Source organism: Rhea pennata, chromosome 1, assembly GCF_028389875.1.
Source record: "Rhea pennata isolate bPtePen1 chromosome 1, bPtePen1.pri, whole genome shotgun sequence".
In the NCBI taxonomy this organism is placed as follows: domain Eukaryota; kingdom Metazoa; phylum Chordata; class Aves; order Rheiformes; family Rheidae; genus Rhea; species Rhea pennata.
The window spans coordinates 33,805,668-33,824,826 of record NC_084663.1 but is presented as its reverse complement, the minus strand read 5'-3'; the positions used below and the strand labels follow the sequence as shown (position 1 = coordinate 33,824,826).

General features: G+C 39.1%; 1 protein-coding gene across 4 annotated transcripts in view; it reads left to right on the top strand.

Moving 5' to 3' along the window:
- The first annotated feature begins 554 nt into the window (after nt 1–554).
- SCAF11 (SR-related CTD associated factor 11) overlaps nt 555–19,159 on the top strand; it is a 47,279-nt gene continuing 28,674 nt past the window's right edge. For 2 of the 4 annotated variants that reach the window (XM_062583879.1, XM_062583861.1), the window contains exons 1-3: nt 555–628; nt 13,832–13,910; nt 14,746–14,906. In XM_062583879.1, the coding sequence (XP_062439863.1) occupies nt 13,850–13,910; nt 14,746–14,906 (222 nt within the window). In that variant the 5' untranslated portion in view covers nt 555–628; nt 13,832–13,849. Of the gene's footprint in view, nt 629–4,441; nt 4,504–13,831; nt 13,911–14,745; nt 14,907–19,159 lie in introns of those variants that run through there. The other 2 variants (XM_062583871.1, XM_062583852.1) reach the window with 1 other exon arrangement.

Sequence of the window (19,159 nt, the reverse complement as noted above, 5' to 3'; positions counted from 1 at the left end):
CGCGCCCGCACCGCCGCCTCACGGCGCTTCCGCAGCGCGCGCCCCGCGCCGCCCTTGGATGACGTCACACGCCGCCGCCGCCGCCGGGCGCGCTCCCCCGCCCCCAGCCGTCAGCAGGGGGCGCCCGCGCGCAGCGCGCGCTGTATTTCCCCCACTCCCTCCCACCCCCCATCCCGCTCCGCGCCCCCGCGCCCTCCTCTCATTGGCTTGTCCCGCACGGCGGCGCCAGCAGGTCACGTGGCCTCCCCCCCGTCCTTCCTGGTCGGCTCCTCCCCCTCCTCCTCCCCCCCCCCCCCCCCCCAAGAGGCAGCTGGAGGACCTTTCCCACAATGCTCTTGCCGGCGGCGCGGGACGGTTTGGAGGCGTCTCGCTGCCGGCTGCGCCGCGCGCCGCCACGCCGCTGCTCGCCCGCGGCGGAAGGCGGTTGGGCAGCGCCGCCGCGCGGCCCCCGCGCGCGCTGCGCACTCCCCGCGCACGCGGACATGCGGCGCGGCCGCCGCTGAGCCCGGCGCCCCTCGGAGCCCAGGCGGCGCCGGCCCGCCCGCCCTCGGCCGCAGCGGGGCGGCGGGCGCCGCTCCCGGAAGCGCTGAGGCGGTGGGGGCCGCGCGAGGGGCCGCCGCGGCGCCAGGTAGGCGGCGGCGGGAGGGGCCGGGGCGGCGGGCGGGCTCGGCGGGGCCGGAGCGGGGAGTCGAAGCAGCTCGGGCCCTTCGCAGAACGCGGGCGGCAGCGGCGGCGCTGCCCCGGCCCCGCTGCCGCCGGGGCCCTCGCCTTGGCTCGCAGCCCGCCGGGGCGCCCCGCGGAGGGCGGGGTCTGCTGCCCGCTCCCGGCCTTCCCCCCTTCCCTTCTTCCCCTCCCCTGCGCCGCTCGCCGGCGTCGTGGCGCCGGCCGGGAGGCTGACCCCCGCCGGGGCGGCGTGACGGGCCGTTGCCCCGCCGCGGGGCCTGCGCGGCGCCCTGCGCCGCCCGGCTCGGCCCCCGGGGCGAGAGCGAAAACAAAGCGGGGCAGCTGCCGCCGCGGCGGGTTGCCGCTGCCCGGGGAGCGCCGGCCTCGCAGCCCGCCCCTTGCCCGCTCCCTTGCGCAGGAGCCGCCCGGCGAGAGGTTTTGTGGAGCGGTAACAGCGGGCTGGGGAGCCCCGCGTCGTGGGGATGTGCGAGTGGGTTCACGTGGAGGCGTTCTTGCTGCAGCGCTGATGGGAACAAAGATCCTATTCAGGGGGTATAATGCTGGCCCTCTTCTCTGGGGTGAAAAGCTTCCTGCGAAGCGGGTTCTGAATGAGCTGCCTGCAAATTTTAAGTATCGACACGGACGCGTTTACTGGAGTACTGGCGTTCAGGTGGCAGGAGTTACTTTTAAGACTTCACGGTTGCGGAGAAAGTTACATGGAGAGACCAAAATGAAGTCCAGCTCTGCTCTCCGACTTGAAAACTTGAGGCTAACAGTCAGTAAAATTGTACTGTGTAGTGCTGGAAACTGGAAAAGATATAGCTATTAAGCCAGTGAGACTCCCCGTTTCATATTTTCTAGAGTACATTGTGTCCTAATTTTTTCCCCTTTAGTGTATATTAAAGAATATTATTAGACTAAGCCTCAAATATAACCCATAAGTTTATAACTTCAAAGCACAATGATTTGGGATAAGACTAACTCCGGTCCCCTTCCTTCCGTAATATTTTTATTCCGGAAAGCAAATGAATCTTAAGGTTTTGAGGAAGAATGAGATACAGGTAACTGTGTGAAGAGTCAGATACTGATGTTTAGTATCAGTAACTAGATGTGGTTGGCAAAGAAGCATCTTTTTAAAATGACAGATTATTAAGGCTGTTTATGTTGAAGTAAGGACTTACATAATGGATCAGAATATTATTGAACAGCTGTCTTAAGGCTGTGATTCTTACAAACGTTTAGAGCTTTGGTAATCTTAACTGGAGATCAGGCAAATTTATTTTTTAGTATTATGTTTGTGTGTTGTTAATGTACTTGGCTTTTAATTCGGGTTCCAGTGGATCATAATTCTAACTGAAATGTAATTTAACTTAGCAGAGTTCTGCTGCAGGAGTGTTGGAAGTTTCTTATACATGGAACAGGAAGATTGGGAGATGTCCTCATCATGGTTTCTTTCCACCTCAACAGAAATAAGCATTAGGTTTCTTAAATGAAGTTACTGTTATTTAGTTGATCAGCCATCATAATCTGTCTCTCTTAACTGAAAGGCATAGAGATTTGCAAAGTAGAGAAACAGAATAGCATCCTCTGTAGCTGTATAAAGAGGACCTGGAAATGATCCCAAGTACGTTTTCAGATACTCCTCTCGAATTTTAGGAATATGATGTCTATTCTGTTTTTGATTGTACCTCTTAGAAGAGACAAGATAAATAGATTGGAGAATTATTTAGCTATTTTTTTCCATTTTTCACAATGTCATATCTCTTGCTGCTTTCCTTCCAGTGGTTTACAGTTGCTGATGTGTCAACTTTCAAAGCAATAAATGACCCAAGTAAGAAATACAGCACTTTCATGTTCCACTACTATTAAAGTGTGTTTGTGAATAAAGTTCAGGCATGTGCAGAATGGACAATAACTATGTGGCTTTAGAGGAAAAAAAAAAAACAACAACAAAAAAAACAAAACTTATCCAAGTGGTCTTACAAGAGGCTGTTCTTCAGACCCATTGTAAAAACAGTAAAACTATCACCACCAGTTCCTTTCATATTCAAGTTATATTTTAAGATCAGGAATGCTTCCTCAGGAATTTTATTTTATTTTAACTTTTTTTTGGTCATTAATTTGTAGTGCTCAAACACTTTGACACAGCATGACGGAGTTTTACTTAACACTGAGATTTAAATATACACTACCATTACTCAGCTATCACTTTTAAAATATCCAGATCATAGAATTTCTTTGTGCTCTCAGTGACTATTTGACAAACCTTGTCTATGACTTCTAGCCTCAGGTTTTATAGAGCCTGTTGCTACTCCTGATGCATGATAGTTTTACTCTGGTTACAAGCATCTGTTTTTACCTATCATAGGATTTCTAGAGATTCAGTGGTAAACTGTTCATAGAAGCTGTGCAGGGCTTATGTGGTATTCTTAGCAGAATCAACTACATTTTTCCTGCTTTTCTGATTATTACAAAGCATAACCCAAAATTTAAGTTGCTTAAAGCTGGCTTTTAATAAATTATTTTAAGCATAGCTTTATTTCAATCAATAATATATTTAAAACTTTATATATGATATTAAAGAAAAAAACAATATTGGAAAAAGTTTGATAGCATTACCAGAAATGCTTGAAGCCTTACCTAATACAAACCCACTGTTCAGTAGTGAGAATTTTCTTGCAAGAAATCTCAAATGGGAGAGGGGGAGAGATGCTCCTTTCTCATCATGAAAAAAACATTCAGTTCAGTTACTAAATAATCTAGTTAGTAGTAGTATTGACAAGCACTGTTATCAGCTTGGATGAATGAATTCTGAAATGGCTGCGGTTAATCAGCTAAACTAAAGTTTAGCTAAGCTTAAAGTAGATTAATATGTCTCTTTGCTGAAGAGCTTCTGCTTTTTTTTTTTTTTTTTTTTTTTTTTTTTTTTTTTTGCAGACCTAGAAATAGTGTTGAATTGGCTTACACCTTAAAAGTATTTGTAAAGACTACTTCAGAACAGGACTAATTTGTGACTTTTCAGCCACACAGGCACGTTTTGTTTCTTCTGTATATACTAGTCTCCTTTGTCCCCAAAGGACAGTGACCATGGTCTAAGAGGATATGAGAGTGCAGTAAGATTGTCTTCTCTTTCTTTTCCTACTTGTTTGGTCATCTTGCTTCCTTACCCTTTGCCTCCCTTGGTGTGGGGAGAGGGAGAGAAAAAGAGAAAAAACAGTGAGGAATGGGGCATGGTTTGTAAGCAGAAAGCTCATGAACATTTGGGTTTGGGGTCTGAGAATCACTTGGTCTTGGCATCTTTAACTGCCTGCTCAAGGTCGTCATTCTACTTAAATTGTTTGTCCTCTGCGGCCATGAAATATCAGGCAGAGAACTGTGGCTGCTGAGAGGTGGAAGGTGAACGTATGCATGTCTTGCTGTTCCCTAAAGCTGCAACTTTACTGTACTGAACAATTTTCTGTTGCCTCTCTTTCTACACCTAGGACTGATAAGAGAGCCAGAGACAGGGTGACTGCATTGGAGGGTCTTTCAGTGGTTGAATATTTATCACCTACAGTTCAATTGCCCACATCAGATTAAACAAGCAGTTTTTTTCTGTCAGGAATAAACAAAGTTAAGGAAAATGCCTTTTACATTTAGAAGTATTACTTTCTTGCAGCTGATTTTTATGGCGCATCTGATTGGTTGACATTTACAATTTAAGAATTTACAGTATTTTCCTGCTTTGTTACAGGGGATTTATTGATGCTACCTGTGTGATGAAAGTAACTGGAATGATGAGCATGTTGCTCTGTTAGCAGACTATTTTCAGAAGTAGAAAGTAAAGATGATGGAGTTCAGGTTAGATTTTTTTCAGCCCAGCTCTGCCTTGTCTCCTTTTTTTTTGTGTTAACAGCTTCTGTTACCTTTTGTCTGTTGATGTTAAATGAGGAAAACCTTCTCTCATGTATCTGTCTTGCATTACTGGCTCTATTTTTTCTAGCTTTATTTTAACTGTCTTGAAAGTGTTCACTGAGTAAAGACTTTGAAAGCAAGATCAACAGTAACTCTTACTTTCCCACCTCTACTACTTAAATGAGGTCTAATGCTTTATTGTTCTGTAAAAATATTTTAAGAGATTCTGTGTAAAATACAGTGACTCAAAATTGTTTAATTTTTCATGCTGAATACTTTGTGAACTCTCTGGTTTTCCACCATTTTTTGAAAAATCAAATGTTTCCTTATTTTATTAGAGATTTAGAAAAGGTTAAATTGTAGGTCTCTGACCTAAGCTTATAAAATACTGTTATGCAAAGTGGAAAGGAAATAGAGCATCATGTTTCAGACACTATAGCTTTCATCTAGTGCATTTTTTTAAGAGTGTTCCTGAACAAGGCAAACCCTTTTATTAATGGGCTTTTTGTCTTTGTTTTCAAATGTATTTGTATATTTTACTTGTAAGCTTGATTTACTTTTTATGGAAACCCATCTCTTTTTAAATACCCAAAGAGTAAATATTACTAGACACTTGATGCTTAAAAGAAGAGCATGCTTTTTGATAGAGGACTCAAATTCAGTATATTTTTATCTTAAGGGTGTATACAGTTATATGTAGTCTTCAGTAGTGGTTTTTTAAATACATAAAATGGTAGGAGAGCCTGTATATTACACACATTCTATTAGAGGAACACTCTTCAGTTTGCAGAGGTTCAACATTCAGAAGCTGAGAAATAAGACTACTATGATGTGGACAGAAGGGAAAAAAAGTTAGTTAGTTTTTAAGCCCTTGCATACTGTTTCTTCCTTTGAAAAATGTAGTGCTTCTTCCTCTGGCTGCATACAACTTTCTAGTCACCTACCACTCTGGCTTCATTGTTCCATTAATTTTTGCGTAGTGTGTGTACTTCTTGCCATTGCTGCACCCTCTGAGCTTTCTGATTGGGTTCAGTCTTGCTCTGTGTTTACTCCATCTGTTTTGACCACCTTTTTTCCTTCCATTGATTTCAAGTCTTAATTTTCTACTTCTCACTATCTTTGCCAAGGTCCTTTGGTTCAGCCCATGCTTCCCTGGTGTTTGAGTCTAGCTGCATGGGCATGTTTAGGATGGTGTTAAAGAAACATAAAGATGGCCTTCCTAGTTTCTTTAGCATCAGAGCAATGACTGCACCAAGTCCTGCTGTGTTGCCATAGCACTGGCTGGAGTATGTTCATTCATCTTGTGGGAATGTTGCATGTGCAGCATAGCTAAGGGATAGGAAGCTCAAATTATTAGTGTATGCTAAGTGGAAATCCAATCTACAGAAAAATTGAATGCAGTGAGTAGCAAAGATCTGCTGAGTAAATATAAACTTTACTTTTTCCAGATCTGTGATTTTGCCAGGCACAGAAGAGTTGCATCTGCAGGATGCGTATTCTTGATCTCAGTGACCCACAGCCAAATTTCTACTTTTTGCTGGAAAGCATGAAAGTATTGGTGCTTTCAAGTTGCGGAAAAACATAAAGAATGTGAGAAAAGCACTTTTTTGGCAACTATTCTTGGAAATGACTGAGCCATTTTTGCTGACATTGATCTATAACAGCATCCCCTCCAGCTGCGAAAATATACACGTGACTAAGGACCTTTCTGCAGCTGAAGATAGGGTCATGAGTTTATGCTGTGATTTGGTTTAGTTTTGATTGAGCCGTATGCACCATAGCAATAGTATCTGATCCCTAATTAGTTCCTATTATTTCTAAATCTCAGTTTCACACAGTTTAGTCACAGACTGCTGAAAGAAACACCTAAGCACTGACCTCTACATTTATGAAAACGTTATGAAAAAGTACGTCATACTGGGGTTTTTTTATGTTAATCACTACGCTACTTCCATGTCTTATCACTAGTATATGAAAATAAATGATATACCACCTGCCATATATGGATCTTCTCCCAGTAGAGGTGGTTATGATACAGTGCTTGTTTTGGTTGTGATTTTTGTTGTGCACATGCGAAACAGTACAGTGCATATTACTTTAATAAAAATACCCTTTTGGAAATTTAAAAAACAGATTGGTCCTCAGTTTCTGCAAATACTAACTTCGTCCTTTTTGTCTTAGAAACTTGTGTTATTTTTTTCCCCTGTCCTCTGCAAAAATGAATATGTTCTTGCCTGGAAGCAGTTAACTGTGATTCCATGACATAATATGCAAACCCCAGTGTTTGTTCTGCCTTACGGTTTACAGCTTATATAAAGATAAGGCCTGAGGCTTGACTCTGATATTTCAGAAAATTTCTAGACAGTAGTATTATGAGTAGCATTCTTATTGAAGAGTTACCTGCAGTTACCTTAGGCCAGTGCCTAGGGAAAATGCACAGCTTTGTCCCTGATACTTTTACATTCACGAGAGCTAACAAAGGCTCAAGTAACCTAGGCTGTCCTCTGCTCAAATGGAGAGGAGTCTTCTGACAAACCTGAGAAAAGTGGCTGAAGCGCCAGTAGGGACAAGAGTATAGATTTGAACTGCAGGTTAGATTGATCAACTGTGAATACATATTTTGAATCAAAGGATACTGCACTGTGACAACTAATTCCCAGAAGTGCTGTCTGTCAGGTGGGGAGAGGGATGGGTGGGTTGCTTGCTTGCTTGGTTGTTTTCTCTCCCTTGCATAAATGTAGGTAAGCTTCACCCAGTTTTCAGTCTGTAAACTGAATTTGTCTAGGCACTGGGCCATCTTGGTTGTCAGTGGTCATCTTTGATGTATGAATAATCCATGATGTATGAATAGTACTAGAACTGTTGTTTCTCTCTACTTAATGTGCAGATTTGTGTGATCTGATCAGTTAACCTCACAGCTGCAGGGGAGATACTGAAAATGCTTGAGAGGTAATTGACTTACATTGTTCACTTGTGGAAGGGAATCTACTGAGTTTCTTACTGCTTCTTACTGGGTACAAACCTTTGGGGTGTCCCCCGAACTCATTTTCTGCTCTCTATCGTAGTGAAACAAAATGTTTCATGGTTGACAGTGCAGAAAGATGAGAAATGAAATTTGCCTTCTGTAGATAATAATGCATCAGTGCCAGTAAGGTAACTGATGATTCAGTGCTGAACACAAATTTGCCATGTCTAAAAGGTGCTAACAGCTGTGCAAGCTTGTAATCAGCTGTTGCTCTTGCCTGTTCATGAGCTTGCTTAAAAAAGGGGGCTTAGCCTCATGTGGTAGCATGGTGAGAATTTATGTCTATAGGGTAACTTTTTTTCCATGTGTTTTGGACAAAGACATGGTTGAAAGAGAACAAACATTCCTTCTTTCTATGTCCTACTTCCTTTTTCTTTATTACAAGGTACAAATCTGTGGGAATTGACTTTACTGTGGGAAAGAAAGGAGCATGAAGACTGGTAGGTCAGGGGAACAGGTTAATGTAGGATTGTGATATTGGGCCATTGAATCTTTCTTTTGTGTGAGAATCAGAAGTTAATGAGATGCTCTGTCAAACACTGACTAGCTTAGGGATTTGGTCCTGACAAAGTTAAAAATAAAATCTGGAGTGTAACGTGCTGTAGGTTTTTTCCAGTTTGAAGTCATTCAAAGCTAGTATGAATGTCTATCAAACCCCAAAACAAACATAAGCAAACAAAAAAGACTGTCAAATCTTTTCTAATCTCCTAATCTTGCTGGAAGATATGCTGAAATTTCCCAGGACAGAAAGATATGTGATGTGCCTTAGTAGATAGGTACTTGTTGGTGACACTGACTTCACTGCTGTTTTTCAGTGTGTCATATGTATAGAATTAGTTCATTTTGGCCTTGATAATTCTTGTTTAAGAGCATTGTATCAGCATCATGCTATTATGCAGGTATTGACACTAAAGTATGAAGTTTGTGATACAAAGGTGTTTTCAAGTTGGCAGTGTTTGGTTTAGTTCAGAGTCCTGCTGAAGCTTTTTGAATAGTGTTTTTCCTAAGCAAGGCTAGCACAAGTATTCATTTTCATGTGTATGAATAATGTAGCATGCACATACAAATATCCCTTCAAAATATGTGGGCTAGGAGTTGAATAACAGTTATTTTAAAGTGTTCTCCAGTTACTGTTAGCAATTGTGGATTACTGAAGAAATGTGAAGATAGGCATGGCCTGTCAAGACTGTGATGCACGAACTGGTGTTATGTTGTTTGGTTAGCTTCTAATACTGTCCAGTAAACTAAAGTGTTTTAAGTGCAGAAGTTAGGCTTGTAGCAGCATCTTGACACATAACACTATGTAAAAGTCCTGTTGTGCCCTATAGTTCATTCTCAAATATGAGTGTTGTTCTTTTTTTAATGTTCTAACATGTTTGGCATATGTCTTCCAGGTGTTAACTTCAGTGAGGAATACTGTCTACTCCTTGACTTAACATGAGAAGTTCTTTATGGCAGGTTTTAAGCCAGTTTTTGATTATAACCTTTATACAGGAAGAAGATTATCCTGTGTGTCTGCTGTAAGGTTCTAAATCTTCCCTGAAACTCCTAACCTGTCTGACCATCAAAAGAGCTACTAGATGACATAACCTTCTCCTAAGCAAGGGATGCATGCACAACTCAAGGGAAATATGCGCAAACGCAGCTTGAGAAGCTGCCATAATGGCTCATATGTTATTAGTGTTGTTGTTGTGTATAGTTTTGTAAATGTTCACTGGGCATGTAAGCATTGTGTGTCCTTGGCTGATATTCATTCTTACTGAGGTGGCTGCAAAACTGAAAGTACTAAATCTAGTAGGGACACAACTGTAGCTAGAACATCTGTACAGTAAGTATGCTTACTAGTTCCTTGCTGTTAGGAGTATAGAAAAAGAAATGCTGAGGCGGCTTTTCCTTCTGTGTAGGGAGGAGGAGGGTAGGCAGAAGGGTATGTACAATGGCAGAACTCTAGCTATTTGACTTCAACAGTTTTATCCTTTGCATTTTCATGGAGCTTGCAGGCAATCCTGGCCCTGCTACCTCCTTGAAGGGTGCAGTTTCAGAAGGAAGTTTTAGTCTAGCATCTTGCTTCGTGAAAAAGGGTACAATCTCATTTTAGTTCTTCCTCTCCCATTCTGTCATTTGCAATGCCGTCAGCTCATCTCTGGCTCTTGGTTAGCTGAGTTTGCTCACAAACGCTAGTGAGAAACAGAGCAGCTTCTTCTGGCAGAAAACTGCTAGCTAAACTCTCTTGGGTAACTGCATCCTTAGTGAGCTTGGAAAGACACTGCTTAAATCAGCAGTCTCCTTGCCTGAATAGCACAGATTCTTTGCAAAACACTGGATCTACATGAATAGGCTTAAACCACCTATAGAAAAAGGTTGCTTTTCTGTTCCCCAAAGCACAGCACTGGTCTCTTTCTTCATCTTGTTGGTTTTATAGCATTTCTTTTGGGAATGCAGACAGGGTGCAATTTAAGCATACAAAAAGTAAAGATCCTCCCTGAAAGCCCTCTTTTGAGTGTGTGTATTGGTTTCATTCTCACTAAAGTTCTGAGCAGTGAGATTTCACTACACAAAGGGACAAATCCAGAATAAGTGCTTCCAGAGCCTCACTTACTGGAGGGCAAATAATACTACTGAACTGTCATTTGAACTAATCTATCTACCTATCTCATGTTCTTCAGACAAATTAAGTTTTTCCAATTAAGCTGTGAAGGCTTTTGAACAGTTAGAAATACCCAATAGTTTCATCTCTTTCCTGGAGTGTGCTAGACTGATAAGCTTTTCACCTACTAGTATTGCTTTTCTAATGTTTGGCTGAGATCCGAAATACTAAGCATTTCCTCAGACCATCTCTAAGGCAAAGAGTTGCTGCACCTTTGGCAGAAGACTTTGAATGACTTTTAATCACCAGTTGGACATTTGTTCCTTAATAGTTCAGAGGTTATGGGAAACTCCAGAGCATGTTCCTTGTTCTACCATTAGTAGCTTAAAAACTTTTGTTTATGCTATTTTTTTTTCAAGGTGTGTGCTCCTTAAATTTGCTTGCTGAGGGAGTGTCTTAAACATCCTTCTGAAGTTTCTTAAAGATCATCAAAATATGCATATGGCAGGTTAGACCCCTGACTATTTTAATTGCTGCTGGAAAGTTTGATGAAAAAGGGTGTTTGTGTAGTTTGTATACATTAAGTAGATGTATTTATTTAATAATGAACATATGGTTGACTAAACCTGAGCTAATAAAGAAATCTGAATATAGCTAATAGAATGCCACAGATCTTTCAAGAGATCCTGAAAATACTCTTACAGAAACAGGTGAAGTCACTCCTAAAATTAAGTTTTCACTTGTCAGATTCTCTCAATTGCTGCATCAATACTTATCTCACTTATTTCACCTCCTGCCCTCACTCAAGAAGAGGGATTTCTTATGTAGCATGCAACTGTGATGAAAACTTGGGAAATACAAATCTTTTTAAAATTTAGAAGAAAATAAAGCAATTTATCATGCTTCTGGATAAATAAACCACTAATTTTCTGTGCTGTTTACTCCTCTTGAAATACTATTTTCTCTCTTTTTTAGATTTGATTTTTGATTTATTTATAAAAATGTTATTTTTTTTTTTAAGTTTTAGAAGCAGCAGGGCAGCAAAGGATTTAACACCCCTTTTAAAATAGTGGAGAAAACAGTTTTTTCCAAGGTTTCTGTGTTAAATAGGATGTTATCAAAATGTACATATTACACTTTGTTTCAGTAGTAGTAAAATTAAAATCCTCTGCTGTTTTGTGAGAAATGCAGTGTCAGGATGGCAAAGAGATGATGATGATTTGTTAAGTGTGTTAATGGTGCTCAGTATCTGTTCAAATAATAGATTTTGTAAGAAGAGGGATGTAGTGCAACACCAAGGTTTTTAGTTAATGTTATGTCAGAATCTTAGGATCACTATTTTGTTAATTACTGTCACTCTGTAACAATTCGTGGGATGTCTTTAGTAAGACTGTAACAGATAGATAGACTTTCTATTAAAAAATAATAAAGAGCTTCTGTAGGTTCCATTTCTGCAAACTACCTTATTGATCTCAAGATTTTTATAAGCATGAACTCTGCCACCACTCCTTAATTATAATTTGGTATCTACATCATGACTATTGAAAACCTTGTCTCTGGTTGGATGCAGGGTGCAGATGAGAGAAGCTTGAGCACAGCTTGTGCATTTTTCTGCTTTTGTAAAGGATTGTTGAGGCTTCCTCAAGACTTAGTATGCAAGAAGTCTTTTTTTAAAGCTTTTGTTTTTTCCTACTCACCCTTGATTTAAAGTCTCTGAGACCAAAGCCACTTATAAGCCCTCTTGCAAACCAGAGTAGAAACAATACGCTTTCATCTCGTATTTTAAGTTCAAATATTGAGTTTTGGCGGCCCATCTTAATTTGATGTAGTTTGGCTTTTGCTGAGTTTCATCTTTGCCTACCTTTAAAGATTGTTATTGGTAGATGGTAGTCTGGTCAGTGGCTGTTTTCTTTAGAGTTAGTTTGCAAGTTGTGTTACAGGAAATGCAGTTAGTGTTAATAACTGCTCCAGAGTTGATATCCTTTATCCTAATGAATGTATGTTTGGCAGCTGTGAAGCCAGTATTAACGGAAAGGTGTTTGAAACAAATCACGTTAATTTTATATATTTATTTAAATACATTTTAAAGCCTTTTTCATCAAAACAGGATGACTAGTTGTCAGGGAATTTGTCCCTATATTGGTAGATTTTTATCTTCTGCTTTCCCCCCTCCCCTGCCATTATCCCCCTAAGACTTGGTTCACAGGTTCCTTTGGGGGAATGATAAAAGTAGTTTTTAATGGGAACACTGAAGCCATTTAGAATTCTATTTACAGGTTTCTGATTAGTTTCCACAGTTTTGACCATGTCTTTCATGAACCCTCTGTGTTTGCAAGTCATAGATGAGTCCTGCTTTCCTGAATTGCCCAAGAAAGTGAGAAGTGTTATGTAATGGATATATCTGCAGGAGCATTCCTTTTCTCAGTAAAGAGATGTGATCATTAAAACACTTCCTGCTGCCAAGATCAAGTAGTAAAGAGTTGATCAGAAGCAGTTTTTGGAGGCAAATGCTGTGTCTACCCATTCTGGATATCCCGGTAGAGAAAACAGTGCAGTTAAAGTTAAATTGAAATTGAGTTTATAAGTGTAATCACTGTGTTCTCAGCTCTTTCCTGCTGAGAAGACTTTTTCATGCCTTTCCTAGCAAAGTCATTAAAGAGAAAAAAGCTCGAAATGCCAATCAGCTGGCTTCAGGTTTGAATGCTTATGTAACCAATCTTGGAAATTTCTGACTGATTTGATCCCTTGTGAAGTTTTAGCTCATCCAGAAATAAAAAAGCTGAACAAAACTGCTGTTCTCTCTAGGGCTGTGGGGTTGGAGTTTTAGGTGCTTATACAGTCTCTGCTGTGTCTTCAGGCATTTGAAATGCAAGAATTTCACTCCTTGGTGTAGTTACTTTTTTAAAGCATATTTCATTCTGCATGTGGTAGAATATTGGGAACGTACACTTGCTTTTTCCTACTTGATATTAATTTTCTTTAAGCTTGTATGATGTGCATCACAAGAATGGTCTTTATGCTTGCTATCTTACTTGTAACTAGTCATTTGGAAAATGGTGGAAAGGTACATCCTCCTTCTTCGTTATTCTTAGCTGTGCCTATGACCTGTCTCTCTTACTATGGCATCCCTGCATTCTTTCCTGGGTACTAATATTTTTAATTGTATAACAAAACAAAAGCAAGCAAACATAAGCTGCTTTTCGCTTCTCTCGGTTGCCACTACTGCTGTGATTGTGGGCACAGAAAGTAACTGGCCATTCTGGTTCTTGTGCATTTATTTTTTTTTTCTCCCCAACATTTCATGAGGGACAATTTGCAGAGGTTAATTACTGTGGTGTTATGTAGGGTGATTTGCATAGAAGCTTAGCAATAGATGTAACTTTTCAAAATGAAAGCACTTTGTGGTATTAAAACACTACCAAAACTTTGCATTTTTAAATAAAAAACGAGGTTGGAAGTATCATTTGGAGAGCATTAATGATACTCATTTGCAAATAGATTGTAAATGGTCCCTCTCAAACTCCTTATGTCACGCATTTCTGCTCTACACGTATACAAGTATACTACCAGTATACTTGTGTAATTTCTCATTAAATCTATAGTGGTCACTTTAGCTTTCAGGTTGTATTCTAAATGTAGTGTGTAAATGGTTTGTTTTCCAGAATACATTTTCTAAGAAAATGAAGAACAGAAAGCAACGTATTCAAGATGCTGAGGATGAGGAGCATGAGGACATGGAAGGTATGTCCATGTATGTAAATTAAAGTATATCCTTCAGAACCAAGCTGTAAAGGTCTGATTTTACACTTATTTCATCCTAATTAGTAAGCTGCTGGCTTTGAAAAAAGGCATGTAAACAGTGATTATCTCAGCCAAATATTTTTCTTTTGTCTGATGGAGTCCCCAAATGCTTTCTTGTGACTTCAATTTTTTTGCTTCTTAACTTCTAGTATCAGCACCAAAATAGAGATGACCATTACTCTGAAAAATAATGGACTTGGAGTAAAATTCCTTGAAGAAAAGCTCTTCCATGTTTATATTCTGAGAATGATTTCTAATTCTAACAAAACTAGGAGCTTTTTTTAGTGTACATGATTAGTTAAATATTTGAGGATGTTCCTATTAAAATGATTGGAAACTGAAAAACTAAAAGCAGACTGTATGTGTATATAAGATGTTGACTGATATATGCTGATCTATTGACTGACACATGTTGATCTCATGGAGAGAAAGTGCAAACTTCTGAGGAGCTCGCAGGGGAAGAATGACTATGACTTCATGATAAGTAGGAAATAATCAGTGATGCTTTCCTTATTTAAAATAACATGAGAGCCAACTTTCATTTCTTTTAATGAAAATATTGATATGGTGATTCTATTCTATTAAAAACAGTGTGCATTTTTTTTCCTTTAACTGCTCCTCTGACCAGCATCTTGACTGCATTATCCCCAAAAACCTAATTAATTTTGTTTTTTAACTGTGCTAAAGGGCACCTTAAATTGTTATCTTATTCAAATGTACAGTGACTTTATTTCAAAAAACTGACAAAAATTGGAATTGTCAATATTAATACCAGGTGAAGAAAATGAAGAGTGTTGTTCCTGTTCTACTGCTCTAATATATGATGAAGGTGACAAGTGTCCCATATGTCTGAACTGCCTTCTAGAACAAGAGATTGGTTTTCCTGAGAACTGCAGTCATACCTTCTGCATGACTTGTATTCTTAAATGGGCTGAGGTAAGTCTAGGAATCAAAGTTGTGGGGTTTGATCTCCTGTATCTAATAACCTGTTTTCTTTAAAATCTGTAGGTGTGCATTCTGACTGTACAGAAGTGTTTCAATATAAACAGACCTTAAGGAATGTTTTCCATAGTGTAAGGAAATGCTTTGTGTTGTCTTTCACTAGACATCCTGCTCTATTAGTGGCTACTAGAGACTGGCAAAAAAAAATGATGATGGCTGTTTGGAAAATCGGGTGGTATAATGATATAATCAGGTCGTTTAATGTATACTTTATATAAACATGACATTCAACATTAATACTATAATAAAACTAAGTCATGCTCATATTTCTTACACAGTTTCTTATACTATGAACTCTCAGGACCACGACCAATATGTTTCTGTATTAGTCTACAATATGTCTAATGAAACCATAGTTTTCTAACTCCTTGAAATATTCAGCTGAAAGATTTTGTGCTGTTCTAAATTAAAATCTTTAATTTTTATTACTGACATAATAATCATAATTTGGGTACTAGATAATAAACTAAGTCTCTGATTTGCAGCATGTCTGTTCTGCAAATCACTAACTTCTATGCTTTATATAGTAGTGAACAGGAAATTCTCTTCCTAAATTTTCCTCTGACTTTGTTAGCTAATTGCTAACAAAGCAACCAGCAGGCAGTTACAGCAGGCAAAAGGCAATAAACAATAAAATGTATGGAAAAGCAGTACAGTAGTTTGAGGGCTTGCTGATGGACTTCAGGTTGTTCACACAGATGCTTTTAAGCCCAATGAGGAAAGGAAAGATCTTTCTTTTAAAGAAGCAAATTAATGATATATATTTTGTCATGTCAAGTTTCTTTTTTGGCATGAAATACTCTACAAATGGAACAGAGCAACCGCAGCTTGTAAGCTACAGGTGAAGTAGATGCGATGGCGTAAAAATAGTAGGTTGTTCTTTTTAAAGTTCGTTTAAAATACTTTAAAGCTTCTACCTGCTTCCTTCCATTAGTGACCTCTGATAATGAAAATACCTGTGGTTCCTCTTCTGAGGAAGTTGTCAGTTGAACCTATTCAGTTCGTGAAATTTTATTGCCTTATCTAGTAGTTTTAATTAAACTAAAACAAGTGTTTTGAAAACTGGTTGCCAGATGTTAAGACACTTCAACTGTGGGAAGCAGACAAGATTTTATAGCTTGGATTGATAGAAACATACTATAAATACTTTGAAACATGCTGATGTTATGTGCTTTTTTGCATCCACTCTTAATATTTAGTAACTAATTTGTTTTGTGTTTTGGGGAGAAGTGTTGCATAATGCTGGCTTTTTCTGACAGTTCTTGATTGATCATAAAATAAGTAATTATTGATTGTTTAGTAGTCAGTTAAGTCACTCCGAATAGTGAAGACTTAAATTATCTGTTCTTTTAAAATATAATACTGGTTTCTATTTTAAAAAACTAAGTATTTTTTCTCTTGTGTACAAATAAATTGATCTTTACAATACTGTTTTCTGGTTTCTTTATAAGCTTAAGAGAAGAAAGTTGTGAATAAGATTCGTGAGCAAAATAATTTTTTAAAAAAGCCGTGTTAAATTTCACTCAAGGACTCTTGTATGGTCTACTGTAACTACTGTTGTACTCCATACACTTAAAGGTTTTTGCCAGCAGAGTTTGTGTTCAAGTTGGATATCTCCATTACCTTTCTACATTGCACTCAGACCTCGAAACAGGAGCAACTACTTTGCTAAACTGTTGTTTTCAAAAGCCAATTATTATGACTTTTACGCAAAACTGTGCATTTCAATTAATACAAGGTAGTTTAGGCAAGCAGAGCGAGTTTGCAGTTCTGTTTCGCTTTCTAGCTATGGGAGACTTTAAGAATTACAGCTGTAGTTAAGTGCTGTCTTCTAACAGGTTTTCTTTCTGCAAAGAGCAGCCATAGCACTTTGAGGGGTTTTGGCTTTCTAACAAGATATGTATTGCTTTTAAATGGATATCTGCTGTTAGATTTCATGAAGGGCTAAAAATGGATAGGACATTTGGTGAAGATGAGCTGATACGTGAGGTCCTGATGGCTAAACCTAAACATTTAATTTGGCAATTCAGTAGCATTACTTCAGGTTTTTAGTTCTTTTGGAGTGCTATATTTCCTTTCCCTCTGAGGAAGGATGTCCAGCTCCTAAAGATGCAAAGACTAGCAAGGAAATCATTCACTTGTGCTAGCTATTGTCAACTTTGGTAAGTTGACATTGTTTAATTTGTTAATGTAGAACCTTTGAGATTCTTTCAGTAAAGCTGTGTTAGAAGCTCATAAAGAGTACAAGGCATTTGATGCCTAAATCTGGAGATGAGGCTGCTGGAACACACTACCCTTCACTGTTCCCCTTGAAGGGTAAGTAAAGGGCTGTTTTACTGCAAAGAACATCTTTTGATCTGGGCAAAATAATGCTATTGTGCAGGTTTTATACAGAGCAGTAGCTGCAGTTCCCTATCTGAAATCTTCAAACACTATCAGTATTATGTTACAGCAAGTGAAGTAGTTACATATGTTTCTTGTGTCCGTCATAATGCTAGTAGAACCAGTTGGGTCAAAATTGAAAAGCTTTTTAAAAACACTTCTGGTTAGTCTGTTTTGTATATTAGATAGCACATGTATTCATAAGCAATACTAAAAACATGTAAGTAAGGCTGATGTGAAGGGGAAATTAGTTATGTATCTATGCCAGATACCAAATTAGCTAATACCACCTTGTCTATGACAATTACAGTAGCAGCAAGAATATCTTCCCTAGATACATTAAAGGAAAGCTCCTTACTTTTTCTTGGGGGGTGAAGGGGGGGATATCCTATTCAAAGACAACAATCTTAAGTTAGAAGAGAACTTTCATTCTGCTTTACTGTATTCATGTCAACTTTTCTGTTCTTCAGAACATTAATAAATACACTGGACAAACAATTCCATCCTTACTTTGCCATTAATTCCTCTTACGGTAATCGGGAGATCAGAAGAGTGCTGAAGTAAAGATCTGTTGTGATAATGCACATGTATTTGGGGCATTATCACAACTGCCATGTAAGAGAAGTTAATTTGGGGGCCTTTCCATATGAAGCTTCATATTTTTTAACCCTTGCACCTGGTTTCTGTCATTTGTTTTTGCTCATCTGAAGGCTTTGAAAGTGGATTAATTCACAGCTGAATGTATCTGAAGCATCAGGGTACATTCAGACAGCCTTATGCAGTATCAGGGTTGACTTAAGAAAATTCCCTGCACACAGTTGACACAGAGCTTTCCTGCATTACATTTCTAGTAAGTGTTCTGTTTTTAGATTAGTCATTCACTAGTATAAGATTTGGGTCATTGCTTACACAGAGTATGCTGTACCTATATGTTCCTCTGTAGGTAAAAAGGGAGTTACCTATATGGTAATGAGGAATTTTGATGTGTATTTTTCTTCTGTGTGAAAGAAGTAGCTGATGTGACAACAAGCTCCACAGTGCTTTGTTTGCAGTGCAAAGCAGTGGGCATAGCTGGGGTTACATTGGTTCATCAATGTACAGTGTTGCCAAAGAAACCCTAAACCTAAAAATTAAAACACCTCTTGTCCAAAGGAAAAACAAAAAGCCTTCTGTAGTTTATGTCTCAAAGGCAGTGCATGCATGGGCAATATATCTAAACTGCTACACGGAAAACTGTTTTAATCAATTTTTTTTTTTTTTTTTAGAAAATGTAGACTTCTAATATTTTTTTTTCAAATTACATATTGGCTTTTATGATGTGCAATTGTTCTTGGCATGTTTATCAAGAAAAACACATTCATGCAGCAACTTATGAATTTAACGTTGCTGAGGAAATGCAGTGTGAAACGGTGTAAATGTTCTTGAGCTTGGGTACATTTTTCTGATAATACAGTGTCTAAGAAAGTACAGTGACATAGTGCTTTAATTAGCATAGAATCCCTAGCTCATTACAAATAATGAGCCAGTTAATCCTTTCCTAAAGACAGCCACCATTGCAATAGAACTAGCCAACATTTTATGGGATATAGAAGTAGCATATCTTAGATAGGAAGTGAAGAGTTGCCAACCTGAATGATGTGGGTAGAGAGAAGAGAGCTACTTAAAATTGTAACTGCTGATCAGGTGTTGAGACCAGAATCTCTTTTATTATGTGCTCTGTTTTTATCTTCATTATCCGTTGGTGATACGTCTAGAGAAATAAACTATAATCTCCTGCCAGAAACGGTGCTCTTCTAAAGATCAGC